At 43.2% G+C, this 13,642-nt stretch overlaps 1 protein-coding gene across 8 annotated transcripts in view; it reads right to left on the reverse strand.

Annotated features, from left to right (window-relative positions):
* ARPP21 (cAMP regulated phosphoprotein 21) overlaps positions 1-13,642 on the reverse strand; it is a 228,825-nt gene that overhangs the window by 39,400 nt on the left and 175,783 nt on the right. For all 8 annotated transcript variants that reach the window (XM_035129801.3, XM_035129800.3, XM_035129799.3 and 5 more), the window contains 4 exons: positions 12,468-12,698; positions 11,298-11,461; positions 9,343-9,447; positions 6,075-6,332 (listed from right to left, as the gene is read on the reverse strand). In XM_035129801.3, coding sequence (XP_034985692.3) covers positions 6,075-6,332; positions 9,343-9,447; positions 11,298-11,461; positions 12,468-12,698 — 758 coding nt within the window. The remainder of the gene's footprint in view (positions 1-6,074; positions 6,333-9,342; positions 9,448-11,297; positions 11,462-12,467; positions 12,699-13,642) is intronic.

A 13,642-nucleotide genomic window follows, 5' to 3' on the forward strand; every position in this document is an offset into this window, starting at 1 on the left:
GAGCCAGAGGAGAGCCTCCGATGATGGCCTTTGTGGTTAGCATAACTGATGCAGGAAAAGATGGTGCAACAAGCAGATTTTAAACAACAGCACTTAGAACTGGGCTCCCTTAGCCTGGTAATTTGCAAAGCCAAAAATAGCATGTGAAGATCTCAACGCTTTCAGAAAAGCACCGTTCCCAAACCTTTAAAAGGTTGCAAACTAATTTAACAGAATGGCTATCACGAGACCATTTGTGTTGTGCAGGGTGATCTTCAAAGCCACTACTGAGTTTTGGCGTAACTGAAACTCAGCTGTTCTGCCTAGCAGATTTCTATTTAGTCTCTCAGCGACCAACTTATCTCTGTCTGCGCTAATGACAACAGCACCATGTCATCAGCATATATAGGGGTGGCCAACTCCGAAGAGACTGCGATCTACTCACAGAGTTAAAAACTGGCAGTGATCTACCCCCTTTTGGGGGGTTCAGGTCAAAGTTGTTAAGCTTTTTTTAGGAAGGAGAAAGGCCCATTTTTAGGGGTTCAGGTCAGAGTTTTTGAGCTTTTCTGAGGTGGGAGGAAAGCCTTGTTTTTTGGGGGTTGAAGGGCTAAAATGTTGAGCATTTTTTAGGGGAGCCAAAGTTGTTGAGCTTCTTTGAGGGGAGCCAGTCATCTACCAATGATCTACCACAGATGTCCAGTGATCTACTGGTAGATCGTGATCTACCTGTTGGACATGCCTGGTACCAATAGGTTCACAAAAATAAGACCAAATGTGAAACGGGGAAGCCAGCAGTATTTTATATCTCTGGGAGAGCAGCAGCCAGTGGTGTTGGGAGGCATTGCTCAGCTGGCTTCCCAGCAGGAGATTGTTGCCAGTGACCAAGAGGGAAAGGAGGAGAATGTGCTGCAGGAACAACAGTGGAGCCAATTTGATGTCCTTGATGCTGCATCCACACTGTGTCAACTTCCTTGACGCCTCTCCCCTCTTCCTATCTGTTACTGGCAGCGACCCGTTTTGGGAAGTCAGGTGAGCAATGCTGCTACTGCTCTGGGATCAGTTCATTAACATACAGATTGGAAAGATTTTTGATCTAGTATTTATATACCTGAAGGAGCGTCTCCACCCCCATCGTTCAGCCCAGACACTGAGGTCCAGCTCCGAGGGTCTTGTGGTGGTTCCCTCACTGTGAGAAGTGAAGCCACAGGGAACCAGGCAGAGGGCCTTCTTGGTAGTGGCACCCGCCCTGTGGAACGCCCTCCCATCAGATGCCAAGGAGATAAACAACTGACATTTAGAAGACATCTGAAGGCAGCCCTGTTTAGGGAAGTTTTTAATGACTGATGTTTTAATGTACTTTTAATCTCTTGTTGGAAGCCGCCCAGAGTGGCTGGGGAAACCCAGCCAGATGAGCGGAGTATAATTTTACATAAATTTATAAAATAAAATTATTATTATTCATATTGATCAATGTAAATATGTAAGTGTAAATAATTGTCTGCCAACCTGCATGCTCCACAGTTCCAACCAAAGATTATCATGGCTGACCCTATAAAAAGCAGCAGTACTTTTGAGAAAAGTACCTCAGACCTATGCTCAAAATGTAGTCTGGTGTGAAAAATTCAAAGCGAAAATTGGATGTGCATAAATCCTGCCTTCCACTTATGCCACACCTACAGCCAGGCTCCAAAATGGGATCTTCCACCAAAGTATGGTGTGTGCTGGGCTTTGCCTGGAACACCATAAAATGCATCATAAACATAATGGGATTCCAAGCAAACTTCTTCATAATTTCTTCACCAACTATGGCTATTAGAACTTGAAGTCTAACATCCAAGCAAAAGTGATTTTTAAAATAATTTTTAAAATGCTGTTTTGGTTCTTTTTCTCCCTTCCCCCTATCGGATTTGTCACAATTCAGTCACTGTGGAATACTGAAATGCAGGCATGTCAAACTTGCGGCCCTCCAGATGTTTTGGACTACAATTCCCATCTTCCCCAACCACTGGTCCTGCTAGCTAGGGATCATGGGAGTTGTAGGCCAAAACATCTGGAGGGCCGCATGTTTGACATGCCTGCGAAATGCATCTGTGATGTTTTTTAACTTTTCATAATGGTAGAGAAACATTATTGGCCTTGGGACAGATACAGTGAAGATTGATCAGTTCAGGACTGTTGGCAAAAAGGGCTTACAGATCCTACATACAGCCTTAAATCAAGTATCTTATCATTTTTAGGCTGCTTCTACTTTCCACCAGATTGAGGCTGAAAGAGAAAATAAGCACTCATTGCCTGCCTCAAAATGTGTGCTAAACATTAGTCACTTGGTAGATGTTATTGTTTATAGCCAATACAGTATGATTACAAATCACACAAGTACAAAATGAAAGACATTACATGCACCAAACCAGGACAAATCTATAATGTCCAGAATTTAAAAACATTTCTTCTAGTCAGCAGCCCTAGAATTTGGCAGGTGTCTGAAAATCGAACCCATAGTGGATTCTTACTGCTAATGGGCCACAGATAACATGAGATTGAGATCAGAGATCACTATGTGATATGTCCCAGAGCCTTAGCCTCAGCGGTATCATAGCCCAGATGGTACAGGAGAGAAGGTGGCATACCAATCGAAGTGGCTTTTCTAAGCATAATTTTCATCCATGAGCTGGTAAACTCCTCGTTGTTTTGGTAACCCCTTCCTTAGGCCAAAGACTGAGATCTTGAGCCAGTATCTCAGGGCAGCCTGCCATGCTTTAGTTGATAAAGGACATTCACCTGTTTCTAAAAATAGTATTGCATTTGGAACACAATTTGGGACTTGTAGGAGGGACCGGAGAAACTTTGCCTGGAAGCCATCGAACCTGGAGAATGAGCCATCGAACCAGACGTTTGGAGCGTAGAGGAGTTGAGACACAGATTTTGCATTAAATACCTTAATGGCTGATGGAACATAATGACCTCCCTTTGTATAAAAGAATCGAAGTATAGCTAGTTTACACAAAATATACGCCTCACTACCCTAACACTGTGTTGCCTGGGCCTTATTGAAAGCAGTACAACACTTGCAATATATAAACCTCTTCTGTGATGGACAAATCTGTCTATTTCTGGTTCAAGTCAAATTCACATGTGATTTTTCATCAAGTCCATTCTGCCTGACTGCAGCATTAATTTGCATGTTTTTTAAAGTAGAAGAGAAGAGAAGAGTTTGGATTTGATATCCCGCTTTATCACTACCCAAAGGAGTCTCAAAGCGGCTAACAATCTCCTTTCCCCTCCTCCCCCACAACAGACACCCTGTGAGGTAGGTGGGGCTGAGAGACTTCAGAGAAGTGTGACTAGCCCAAGGTCACCCAGCAGCTGCATGTGGAGGAGCGGAGACGCGAACCTGGTTCCCCAGATTACGAGTCTACCACTCTTAACCACTACACCACACTGGCTCTCAGTACATAAATCTGTATAAAGTACATAAACCTGTATTTAAATATGAACTTTGATATATATTAAAATAATATTTTATTTCAATGCACGTATTTCTAAGCACATTTTATCCAAAAACATCCAGTTTTAATGCGTTCTGGTATGCCTAAATTGCAAAGTCGAGAGAACTATAAAATTCATAAGGTAAATAGATTCTTATCTGTGTATTAGTCCAAGAGGTCAGTTTGCTAAAAAAGTGAACCCAACAAAATTCTCTGCTCCTGCTCCCCACACACAATTAGCATGCTCCATTTGTCCTAATGACATGGGTTTGTGATACCACTTTAAAAAAACCAAAAAACTCAAGCCTACAAACTACTTTGTTGCTGTCTTCTAATAACTAGGCTTCTTATTTCAGAATGGGCCCCCTAAAATTAATTTGTGAGCAGCAGGCACCGAGAAAAAAAATAACACAATTACTGGAGGTATGGAGAGAATACTGCCTTTAGTGCAAGCATGAATTCTTGGAAGTAACACCTAGGGATAAAAACAGCAACACAGCTGAGAACTGTACCTGTCCTGGTCAAAGGAAATAGTTAACAAAAATAAAACAAGGGGGAGAACTGGCATATTTCTTTATTTTTTCTTTTTTAAAAAAATCATTTTTGGACATTAAACTGAGAGAATGAAAGAGAGATGTTATTAGATTTCAGCACGCAGAGGTGCTCTTTCGCAGCAGTTTGCTGTAATTAAGCTTTGAAATCTAGCTTTCTAATAAAAAATGCATATGGTAAGAGTTGGCTAGAAAATTCCCTGGACATTTTGCTCCTTGTCAAGAATCACTTTCCTTATTCTGTGAGGATTCTCAGGATGCAGACAGGGGACTTTGGTGGCAAACAATCAAGCCAAATCAAGAAGACGGAACACATTAGAGATCTGCAGTGCCTCACATGTTCAAGTCAATTAAATATGATTCATGGCTGGTGCTTCCACTAGACGCTATGCAGAAGCTCATACACAGGAAAGAAGGGGAACCATGGATGTACTATCTTTATTAATAATAATAATATGCAGAAATATCATGAAAGAGAGCATGTGTCCAAAGCCCTGGACCGAAAAGACTGATTGGTACATGCACATACATCACTGGAGCTCTCATCACTAGGAGTGCCAACTTGACTAAAATATTGGGGGAGTCCAGGTAAGCCCTGCCCTTCATAACTGATCATCAGATGCAGCACATGCGCACCATTTGAATGGCAATGCCAATCAACTTGGGTGGGGCTGCCCTCTCAAATATTTTATTGGGGGGGGACCGAAGGGAGTCGGCACCCATGCTCATCACTGTAAGATTCAGCAATGATGGCTCTCAGATGAATGTGTGGGACCTTCCATTAGCATAACTGTAGAGTTTGAAGAGAAGAGTTTGGATTTGATATCCTGCTTTATCACTACCCGAAGGAGTCTCAAAGCGGCTAACATTCTCCTTTCCCTTCCTCCCCCACAACAAACACTCTGTGAGGTGAGTGGGGCTGAGAGACTTCAAAGAAGTGTGACTAGCCCAAGGTCACCCAGCAGCTGCATGTGGAGGAGCGGAGACACAAACCTGGTTCCCCAGATTAGGAGTCTACCACTCTTAACCACTACACCACACTGGCTCTCTGTATTCCCATCTTCATGCATGGAAGATGTTACATGATGCATGGTCGATGAGCTGTGGCATAGGTGTGAACCTGACCATAATCATAGAATTGCGGAGTTGGAAGGACCACGCGGGTCATCTTAGTCCAACTCTCTGCAATGCAGGATTCTTTTGCCCAATGTGGGGGTTGAACCCACGACCCTGGTCTCATGCTCTACCAACAGAGCTATTCCAGAAGAGTTGCTGAAATGAAGGAACCACTTTGAGGGGGTTCTTCTTCACCAGGCATCCCCAAACTGCGGCCCTCCAGATGTTTTGGCCTACAACTCCCATGATCCCTAGCTAACAGGACCAGTGGTCGGGGAAGATGGGAATTGTAGTCCAAAACATCTGGAGGGCCGAAGTTTGGGGATGCCTGTTCTTCACAATCAAGCAGTGCATAAACATTAGGAAATACATAAAAAGTGAAATGAATAGAAAGAGAACCTACCCAAGTGACATAAAACCCTACATACACGCTAAGTATTACCAGCCCAAACCCCTCCTCCTCTCTCCCCCATCATCTTCAAGCTCAACGTTATTTTGTAGACAACACTAATGTCTCACATCAAATGTAAAAAAGACTCTACAACCTGGAAAAAGAGACAATATACCTTCTTTTGTAAACCCAAGATATTATTATTATTTTATTTAAATTGAGCTCAATCCACATGGCTAGTTAAGACATTTGCTTGTCCACATGAACCCCCCCCCGCCCCCTTGTTAAGCAACAAGAAGGCTGATGACATGTGATAATGTAATGTCCAAAAACCAAACCAACCATGGGATAGAAAACTCTGTCCTATCCTGCTATGTAAATTGACCTTATGAAAATTTCACTGCCTCAGATTTTATGCATTTAGTGGCGACGTACCTCTGAAAATGTTCCTTCGCTGTCCTCACTTCCTTCAAGACTGTGCTACTGAAATAATGTAAAATTGATGCTCGAGGGTGGGGTGGGAGGGATAAGAAACCACAAATCTATGCTTACCTGAGCAGGTGGTGGCGGCTGTACATAACCCTGTGGTGGAGGTGCAGCTTGCAGTACTTGCTGGGATACTGGTGGACCTGAACCTGCATAACCTCCGGGAGGGAGCTGTTGGCTGGATGCCATGACGTAACCAGTCTGTGGGGAAGACTGCTGTATAATAGGTGATGGGTAGACAGGACCAGAAGGCGAATCAGGGTTGTCTCCTGATGACTGACGACTTAAACTCATCTGGCTAAACTGTGTTGTCATGTCATCTCGCTGTGAGGCAAAAGTCAGTTGAAAATGATCAACAGAGATCTCTGCAGTGGATATTTAGAAAACAAAAAAACGGGTTCAAACAAGCATGCACAAGAAGCAGGGAAAAGCACATTTAAGCACACAGACACAGAATTAAGTGAAAAACAAACAACCCTAATCCTAAAAGCAAGTAAAAACATCTCCATCACCCCCCCCATTAAACCACTCCCCTTCCTGAATCTAAATGGGGAATTCTACATTAGTCTTGATGACACCTTGAAAAGGTTCTCCTCTCCTGGTATTGATCTGACCTCATAACTTTTGATGGCAAAAGTTAATTAGAACAGTTTCCCTGCCACCCTAAAAGGAAGATGAATGGTTTACAAACATTTTTTTAAAAAAAAGACTCCAGCAGATCCTAATTGTTTCTACTCAGAAGCAAGTCCCAGAATTCAATGAGACTTACGCCCAGGCAAGTGTGTATAGGACTGCAGTCTAAGGGTTTTAAGGGGGCTGGATGTTCCACTGCTAATACACAAATACTTGGGCCACTAACACCACCAACTCCTTTAAGGAACCCAGCTGATCCATAGAAGTTCCCTGCAGTGGTCATCTGGCTATGGAAACATATGTGCTTCCTCATCAATTCAGTGTCAATGAGAATGCCTCAGGAAAAACTATTTCATAAGCAGAGCAATGAAAGTTAAGGTCTGTAGCTCCCTATTGTAGCTGACTGCAGGGAAAACCATTTAATGAATGCAGGTTTATTTAAAAAAATGACAATCTACCAAACATTCATCTTATCAAGAGTATTTCCAAACAATTCTCTCAAGAAGGCTACAAATGCAGCCTTCAAAACCAGTTAATGGTATCTCACATTGCTGAGAAAATCATTTATTGGGCACTGTCAGTAAAAATAAATAACTCTTTTTTTAAAAAAATTAGTACTGGTTTTCTCTTTGATTTAAAACCCTATTCATTGTTGCTTTAGTCTCATTAAATGACTGACGAAATTGTGTTGTTTTGGATTAGAATGACCTAGAAAATGAAGGGAAAGAAACAGCTGGGATGAAGGTCTAAACACACATGCCAGCCTACCTAACCTATCAAAATGTCAACTGTAATCAACAGTAACTTAATTGCAATCCTTAAACTGCATGTCAAAGTTAGCTTCACATGGGCAGTTTAACTTTTACATTTGGGGTGCCCTATGTCACAAGCCTCTAACCACTGCAGAGCCCTAACTGCCTCAATGTTTCCATAGCTCATTCCCTTAGTTAATCTTTGTATCCTCTCAAGTTTTTACCTTGAGCAATCGCTTGGCTAGCGTACCTAGACTGAGAGTAAGAAAATGCCGAAGTCTATTTGGCTGTCTAGGCAAATCAGACAAGAGTTGGGGAAGTTACTGAACTTGACAAGAGCAAAAGCACATACGCCTGTACCGGGGAACGATAAAGAAGTAACCTCTTCCAGCAGCAAATGGTCAAGGTCACCTTGTACGAGTCTGTAAGCCCTTTCAGGCATTCACCAGCTCTTCCCGCTATAAGCAAGGTCTCCTCAAGTATGCTTAGTTATTTTGAATTCTACTAATAAATCAAGTTTGTTCTTGCTTTGCCATGATACAGTAAGCCTCACCATATTTCTCTGCTATTAACCAGTGATGCATTTGCAGCAGCTGTTTTTCGTGGAGTATGTCACAGAACATACCACAAAGAGAGCTGGTGCTCTTTGTCCCTCTTCCGAAATCCTGTCTCTGAGATAGGTATCTTTTTAAAATTCTTTGTGGGGAATCTGATGCGTCTTCAAAGAGATACAAAGGGCACTAACTCCCTACCGCCTTGTTTTGTTATGGTTTTGCCCACACAAGATTTTCGCTACTCTTGCATGTACAACAACATGCATTCACACACAGCTCTTGGTCGGGAAGCACTTTGTAGTTTGTGGTGCTATCTCTGCCTGCGACCATTGACAGCTCCAAAGGAGACAGCCAGAAGTCTAACAGAAGCAATCAAGTGCCCCAAGCCCCTATTTACTGAGATGAATCGGACTCACCCCACCGCAGTTGGTGCCAGTTCCTTGGCTTGATATACCCGTTCCACAGTAACCTTCACCAACCAAAGTCAGATCCCCTACAGAGGGCTGGGGGGAAATGTGGAAGGGTTGGTTCTCTGCTACCTGGTTCCTAACTCCCCTCTGAAGTTCCTGCAATGATGATGATGATGACTTCTCCTCCTTTGTCAACTGACCTTTCCAGCTTCTTTGCCTACCCCCCTCTCCTTTTCTGACTGAGGAAGGTCCTGCCTGTGCAACTGGGATGTTGGGATCCTTCCAGACCAGCAGTGTAAACCCCAAGGTATTGCAACCCTTGATACTGAACTGTAGGGGCTGGACCGAAGTATGTATGGGCATTCATGTCCTACTACAAAGTATGTTTCGCTTTCACATGGCTGCAAGATACCCCATGTTTCCTTTTTAAAAAGAAAAATACAAAGTTCATGCAAATATCCTTTGCACCATCCACGACTCTTGTGGAAGCCTTACTGAATCCTGAAATTCAGTCCAAGCTGTTACAAAACAAACCCTGAACTACTTCCTAGCCAAAGTCTATGCACTCAAAACACAAGTAGCTTAAAAATAAAATAAAATCAGGTGTAACCATAAATGCTAAAAAGGGGGAATTAGTCATGCTGGTGATGCCGTGTCTTTAGCGCTGTAAATGCACATGAAAATAGAACAAATTGAACCAGGAGGTTCAAAAGGCAACCACCTTAGAATAATAATTTATCAATCGTTAATTTGGGAAGGCAGACAAACACATGCTTCCGGTAATCTTGCACCATTTTCTAGATATATATTTTTTGGCTGTGCAGGCCTAAGTGACAAGCAGTTCCAGCATCACTGAGTAAGGCAAGAGATTTACAGCAATTATCTTCTGTTTCTCTCCCGTTCTCCAGATAGCAATGCCCCCAAACAGAAAGCAAGCTCAGACAATGTAATCAATCCACATAAAAAGTAATAAAATCTGTAGTACCACAGGAAACTGCTGTGTTGGAGACACTGCCAGAAGATGCTGAGGAGGATAGGAAACGGCTGGATACTGTACTGACTGAGAAGAAGGCTGCAGAGCCTGAACTGGCTGAGGCAGAAAGGAAACAGAACAGAAGCAGGGGAAGGGAAAGATTCAATTATTGTCCTTAGACAAAGACAGACATTTCTTAATTTGAGCCAAGGCCTGTAAATAAAGATGACATCTTCCAGCTCATCTAGCACAGGGCGCAATAGGTCAGATATCATTGTTTTAAGACTGCATTCTCCACTCCTGCATGCCTGCAATACTAACTCAGTGGCGAAAAGCCTGTTTGATTTAGCACTAAGAAACACAAGACTTTCTAATGCAATGCTGATGTAATGCTCTTACTTGGATGATGTGAGGGCCTTTTACAACTGTGCTGACTGGTGTGGCATTTACTGCTGAGGAACAAGCCAGCAGAAATGGTCCTTTGAAAACATGTACCTACTGGTAGCACTGTGCATCCTTTATTGGTCTCTTATATAACTGGGGGGAACTAGGGAGGATCCTGTTAACACTTAGTTTTACTGTGGACAACCTAGCAATAACAGCCAGGATGCAATCACCATCATGCCCATTAGGAGAAAAAGCTGGGTCACTTAAATAAAGCTTCTGCATATACTATGCATTTCTGCAAGTTTAGTTCCCCCCCACCATCTGCCTCTGTATCAGGAGATATGCGTGAGAATAATTTGCATGTCTCCTAGGCATTATTAGCATCAGAAAGGATGTTAGCTACATCATGCCAAATTCAGTGACAATTAAATTCCAAAGCAAATTTGTATCTCAGATAGGGTTGTTCCTCCCCCTTTTCTTTTGTTTGGCAGAGCAGGCAAATCTTTTCCTAGCATGGAGATCACTCCCCCTCCCTTCCAGTTTCACAGGAGCTCTCTAGCTAGGGCCCTTCATCATATGGCCTCCTCCATTGGGGTAGGGGAGGGAGGCTGGCAACAAGAGAATGGGTCATTTCAGTGATAGACCACGATTTGTGGAATGTTTTCTCTGGGGAGGCAAACCTGGCACCATAGATTTAAGTGCCATGCAAATACTTTTTTTCCTGGGCTTTTGGCCTCTCCTGGTGCACTGTGTTTTCATTAACTGTGCATTTTTAAAGTTTTTTATTTGAATTGATCTGCTTTTAGGTTTTTATTGTTGCTTTAAATAGGTTTTAATGTAAATCACTTTGAGTGGATGCAGATGATGGTGGGGTGGGGTGGGAGGCAGGGGAAGCAGAGAGCGCCAATGTCTCAAACAAACGGATGGCTCACAATAGTCAGAACCTATTGCAAAAGGATGTCAAGGACATGCATAGCCACCGCTGAATTGGCCTTGTGGATGGGAGACATTATATACAGAAGTGCTGTTTACCTATGGAGGAGGTGCAATGCACAGCTTGGAAGGCTGCCATGGTAATGCAAACAAACCTCCTAAATTATATCCGTTTGGGGCTGGTGGGCAGGAGGAATCCATTATATTTTATAGGCTCAGAGGGGTGCATTGGATGATCCCTTGCAAAGCTGCTGAGGGAAACAACTATTTGTGTGTAATCTGTAAAAGTTGTGCCTTAGAGTCATCAGTGTTTCAAGGTGCCGCTGGATGCAAATCTTGCATGATGTGCTACAGGGCTGCCTTAAGCACCCCCCCTGCCCCGTTTCCCAGCGTAGTGGGCGGAACCGGCGGACCGGCTGGCCAGCGGGCGGGCACAGCTCGCGGCGCCCTCCTGGCGGGCTGGCGCCATGGTGCCCTGCGCCACCCAGCCTGGCCGTAGGGCCGGCCCTGATGTGCTACTCCAATGGCTTAACTGCTCCTTTTCTGGCTAGGCCTACGAATAAGGCAGCAGCACCAAACAATACTGCTCTAGTAGACTCACACTGGATCCATAGCTGCTAGCATATAGGCAGACATTTCCCCCTTACCTGCGTGACAAGGTGACTTGTAATTTGTTGCTGTGGCTGCTGCACAGGTTGCTGGGATGAAGGCGGCTGCTGAGACTGTCCAACTATCTGGCTTCTAATGGGCTGTTGACTGCTGGGTGGGTTGTATATTGCAGGTGTACCATCTGGGTTTACAAATGGTTGGCCTGGAACAAATAAATCTTTAATGTACTTTTCAAGAACAACTTTGCAAAAATAGAGCAACCACCAAACAAAGAAACAGAGCAACACATTTAACTCTCTTACAAATTTGTGGGTATCTTCCCCAAACCCTTAAGTTCTGATTAATGGAAATGTTCCAAGTTCAAAGCAACAAGGTTAGATTTTTGTTTGTTTTGCTGTTGAGAGTTTGTCAGCCATTAGCCAATGTTTTCTCTTAAAGTGCACTAAATCAGAAATTATAGAATCTGAATAAATTGCTAAATTCACTATGCTTGTTCTTCTCAAAGAGAAACGAATTAAGTGCACAATTACCAGTAGTTAAGAATGCCTCCTTCATTCTGTAATTCTATAAAGGAATGACCATATCAGTTAGTTCAACTGACTGATTAAGAGTGCAATCCTACACGCCTTCTTAGCAGTAAGACCAAATTCAAAGGGACTTACAGTCAGAAAAGTGTATATAGGATTGTAGCCTAATGTGGAACTTTAACTGATCTTTAGCTGAAGCCATCAGATATTAGTTCAGCACAGATAGATGCTTTCTTCCTTTTGAGAGCTTATGTCCCGTGCTGATCTTCTTTCAAATAATAACTGCATTCCAGTAAGCTCTTAATGCATTAATGGTTCTTAATGAAAAATTTAACTCCAGGTATCCATTCACTCCCTCTGTGCTGACATGCTATGTATTAGGTCTCCACATTTTTCTTTTGGTACATTATTAATGGCGCTGTTCACTGCTCAAGAAAGACCTATTCAGTGCATAGTTTACTGATGAGGTCATTTCTTTGCCCAAAAGCAGGGACCCTATTTGGACATTGGCCTTCATGTGATTGTAACCTCACCTGTAGATCCCCAAGGAAAGATGTGGTCTCTCACTGCAAGATATCTGTCTCTTGTAAACTGTAATTTCTGTTTTAGTAATGATCAACACCCAGATTTTTCTATGGGCTGTGGTTTGCTAAAATAATAGGAAACATGAAACCGACTGACCTGTGTGTGGATTGAGCAGGATACTTCCTGGTGGGATCCCTGCAGCTTCAAGTGGAAGTATGATGTAGCTGGTGTTGTTTGCTACTACTTGGCCACTTATTCCATTGTCTGTATAGGAAACATTGCTCGAAGAGGTGGCTGTAACTCCAGGGACAACTGATGCACTTTGGAGAGGTTGATGTGTTCGTGACAGAGATCCTGAGGACCCAGCACTACTGGAAGACTCTGAACCTAGAAAAAAAGGCCAGGTTTGCTGTAATAAACACTACATCTACAGGGTAGATTGGGCTTATGGACTGAGCAACAGCTACATTACTAAGTAACTTCTACAAAGCAAATTATTTATCTGTAACTTCATCCAAAGCATTCCCCCCCAATGCAATCATGGATGAGTTTGCAAAGCCTGCTAGTATCACTTGGGGACAGTGGTTGTAACATACAACAGTGGAAGCACCTCCTCCAACATGGAATATAGAAACCTGTGGGTGGCATATATTGCCGACGAAAATTTCATGTTACAAATGAGAGCCGACTCATGATCATTGACCAGATATAATATGGCTATGCTCTACCAGGTGGATATTAAAAAATGCATTTGATGACATCCAGTCAGCTAGTTTGTAGAACGGGCTTATGCTCATGCAACCAACTTTCCTATTCTCTCTCCCTTCCCGCAGTCCCTGCTAACCACCGAAAAATCAGCTCTAGAAGGCTGGGAGACCCTCTGGAGCAGATTCAAAGTGCAGGGGGCTACAGGGTGGAGGAGAGGAAGGGGAAGTCTCATTGTGCTGGTGGAAGTCTGTTTGCAGAGCCCCCATGGGGCTGGATCTAAACTAGTCATAACATTTCTAGTAGAATGCAGCAGCTCTAGCTGACTTCCTAATTACAAGCCAAGGTCAGTGCCATGGTGGGATTCTGGGCTTGTTCAACATGAAGCAGGGTCTGGACAGGGCACCCAGAGTCAAAGCAGCCCCACCCCACAAAAAACACCTTGTGATATCCAAAGTACATGGTCAGTGAGCAAACCTGGTGGCAAAGAGTGGCAAGATTGTGAAGCATCTTGTGGCACTGCCTAGCAAATCATATTGCCGGGTCAATGGGAAACAAGGTCTTTCGATTTTCCAGCTCCAAAAGACTCTGCATTCAGTAAAGCAAACACCCATAATACAGAATCC

Source organism: Zootoca vivipara, chromosome 11, assembly GCF_965207765.1.
Source record: "Zootoca vivipara chromosome 11, rZooViv2.hap1.1, whole genome shotgun sequence".
Classification (NCBI taxonomy): Eukaryota; Metazoa; Chordata; class Lepidosauria; order Squamata; family Lacertidae; genus Zootoca; species Zootoca vivipara.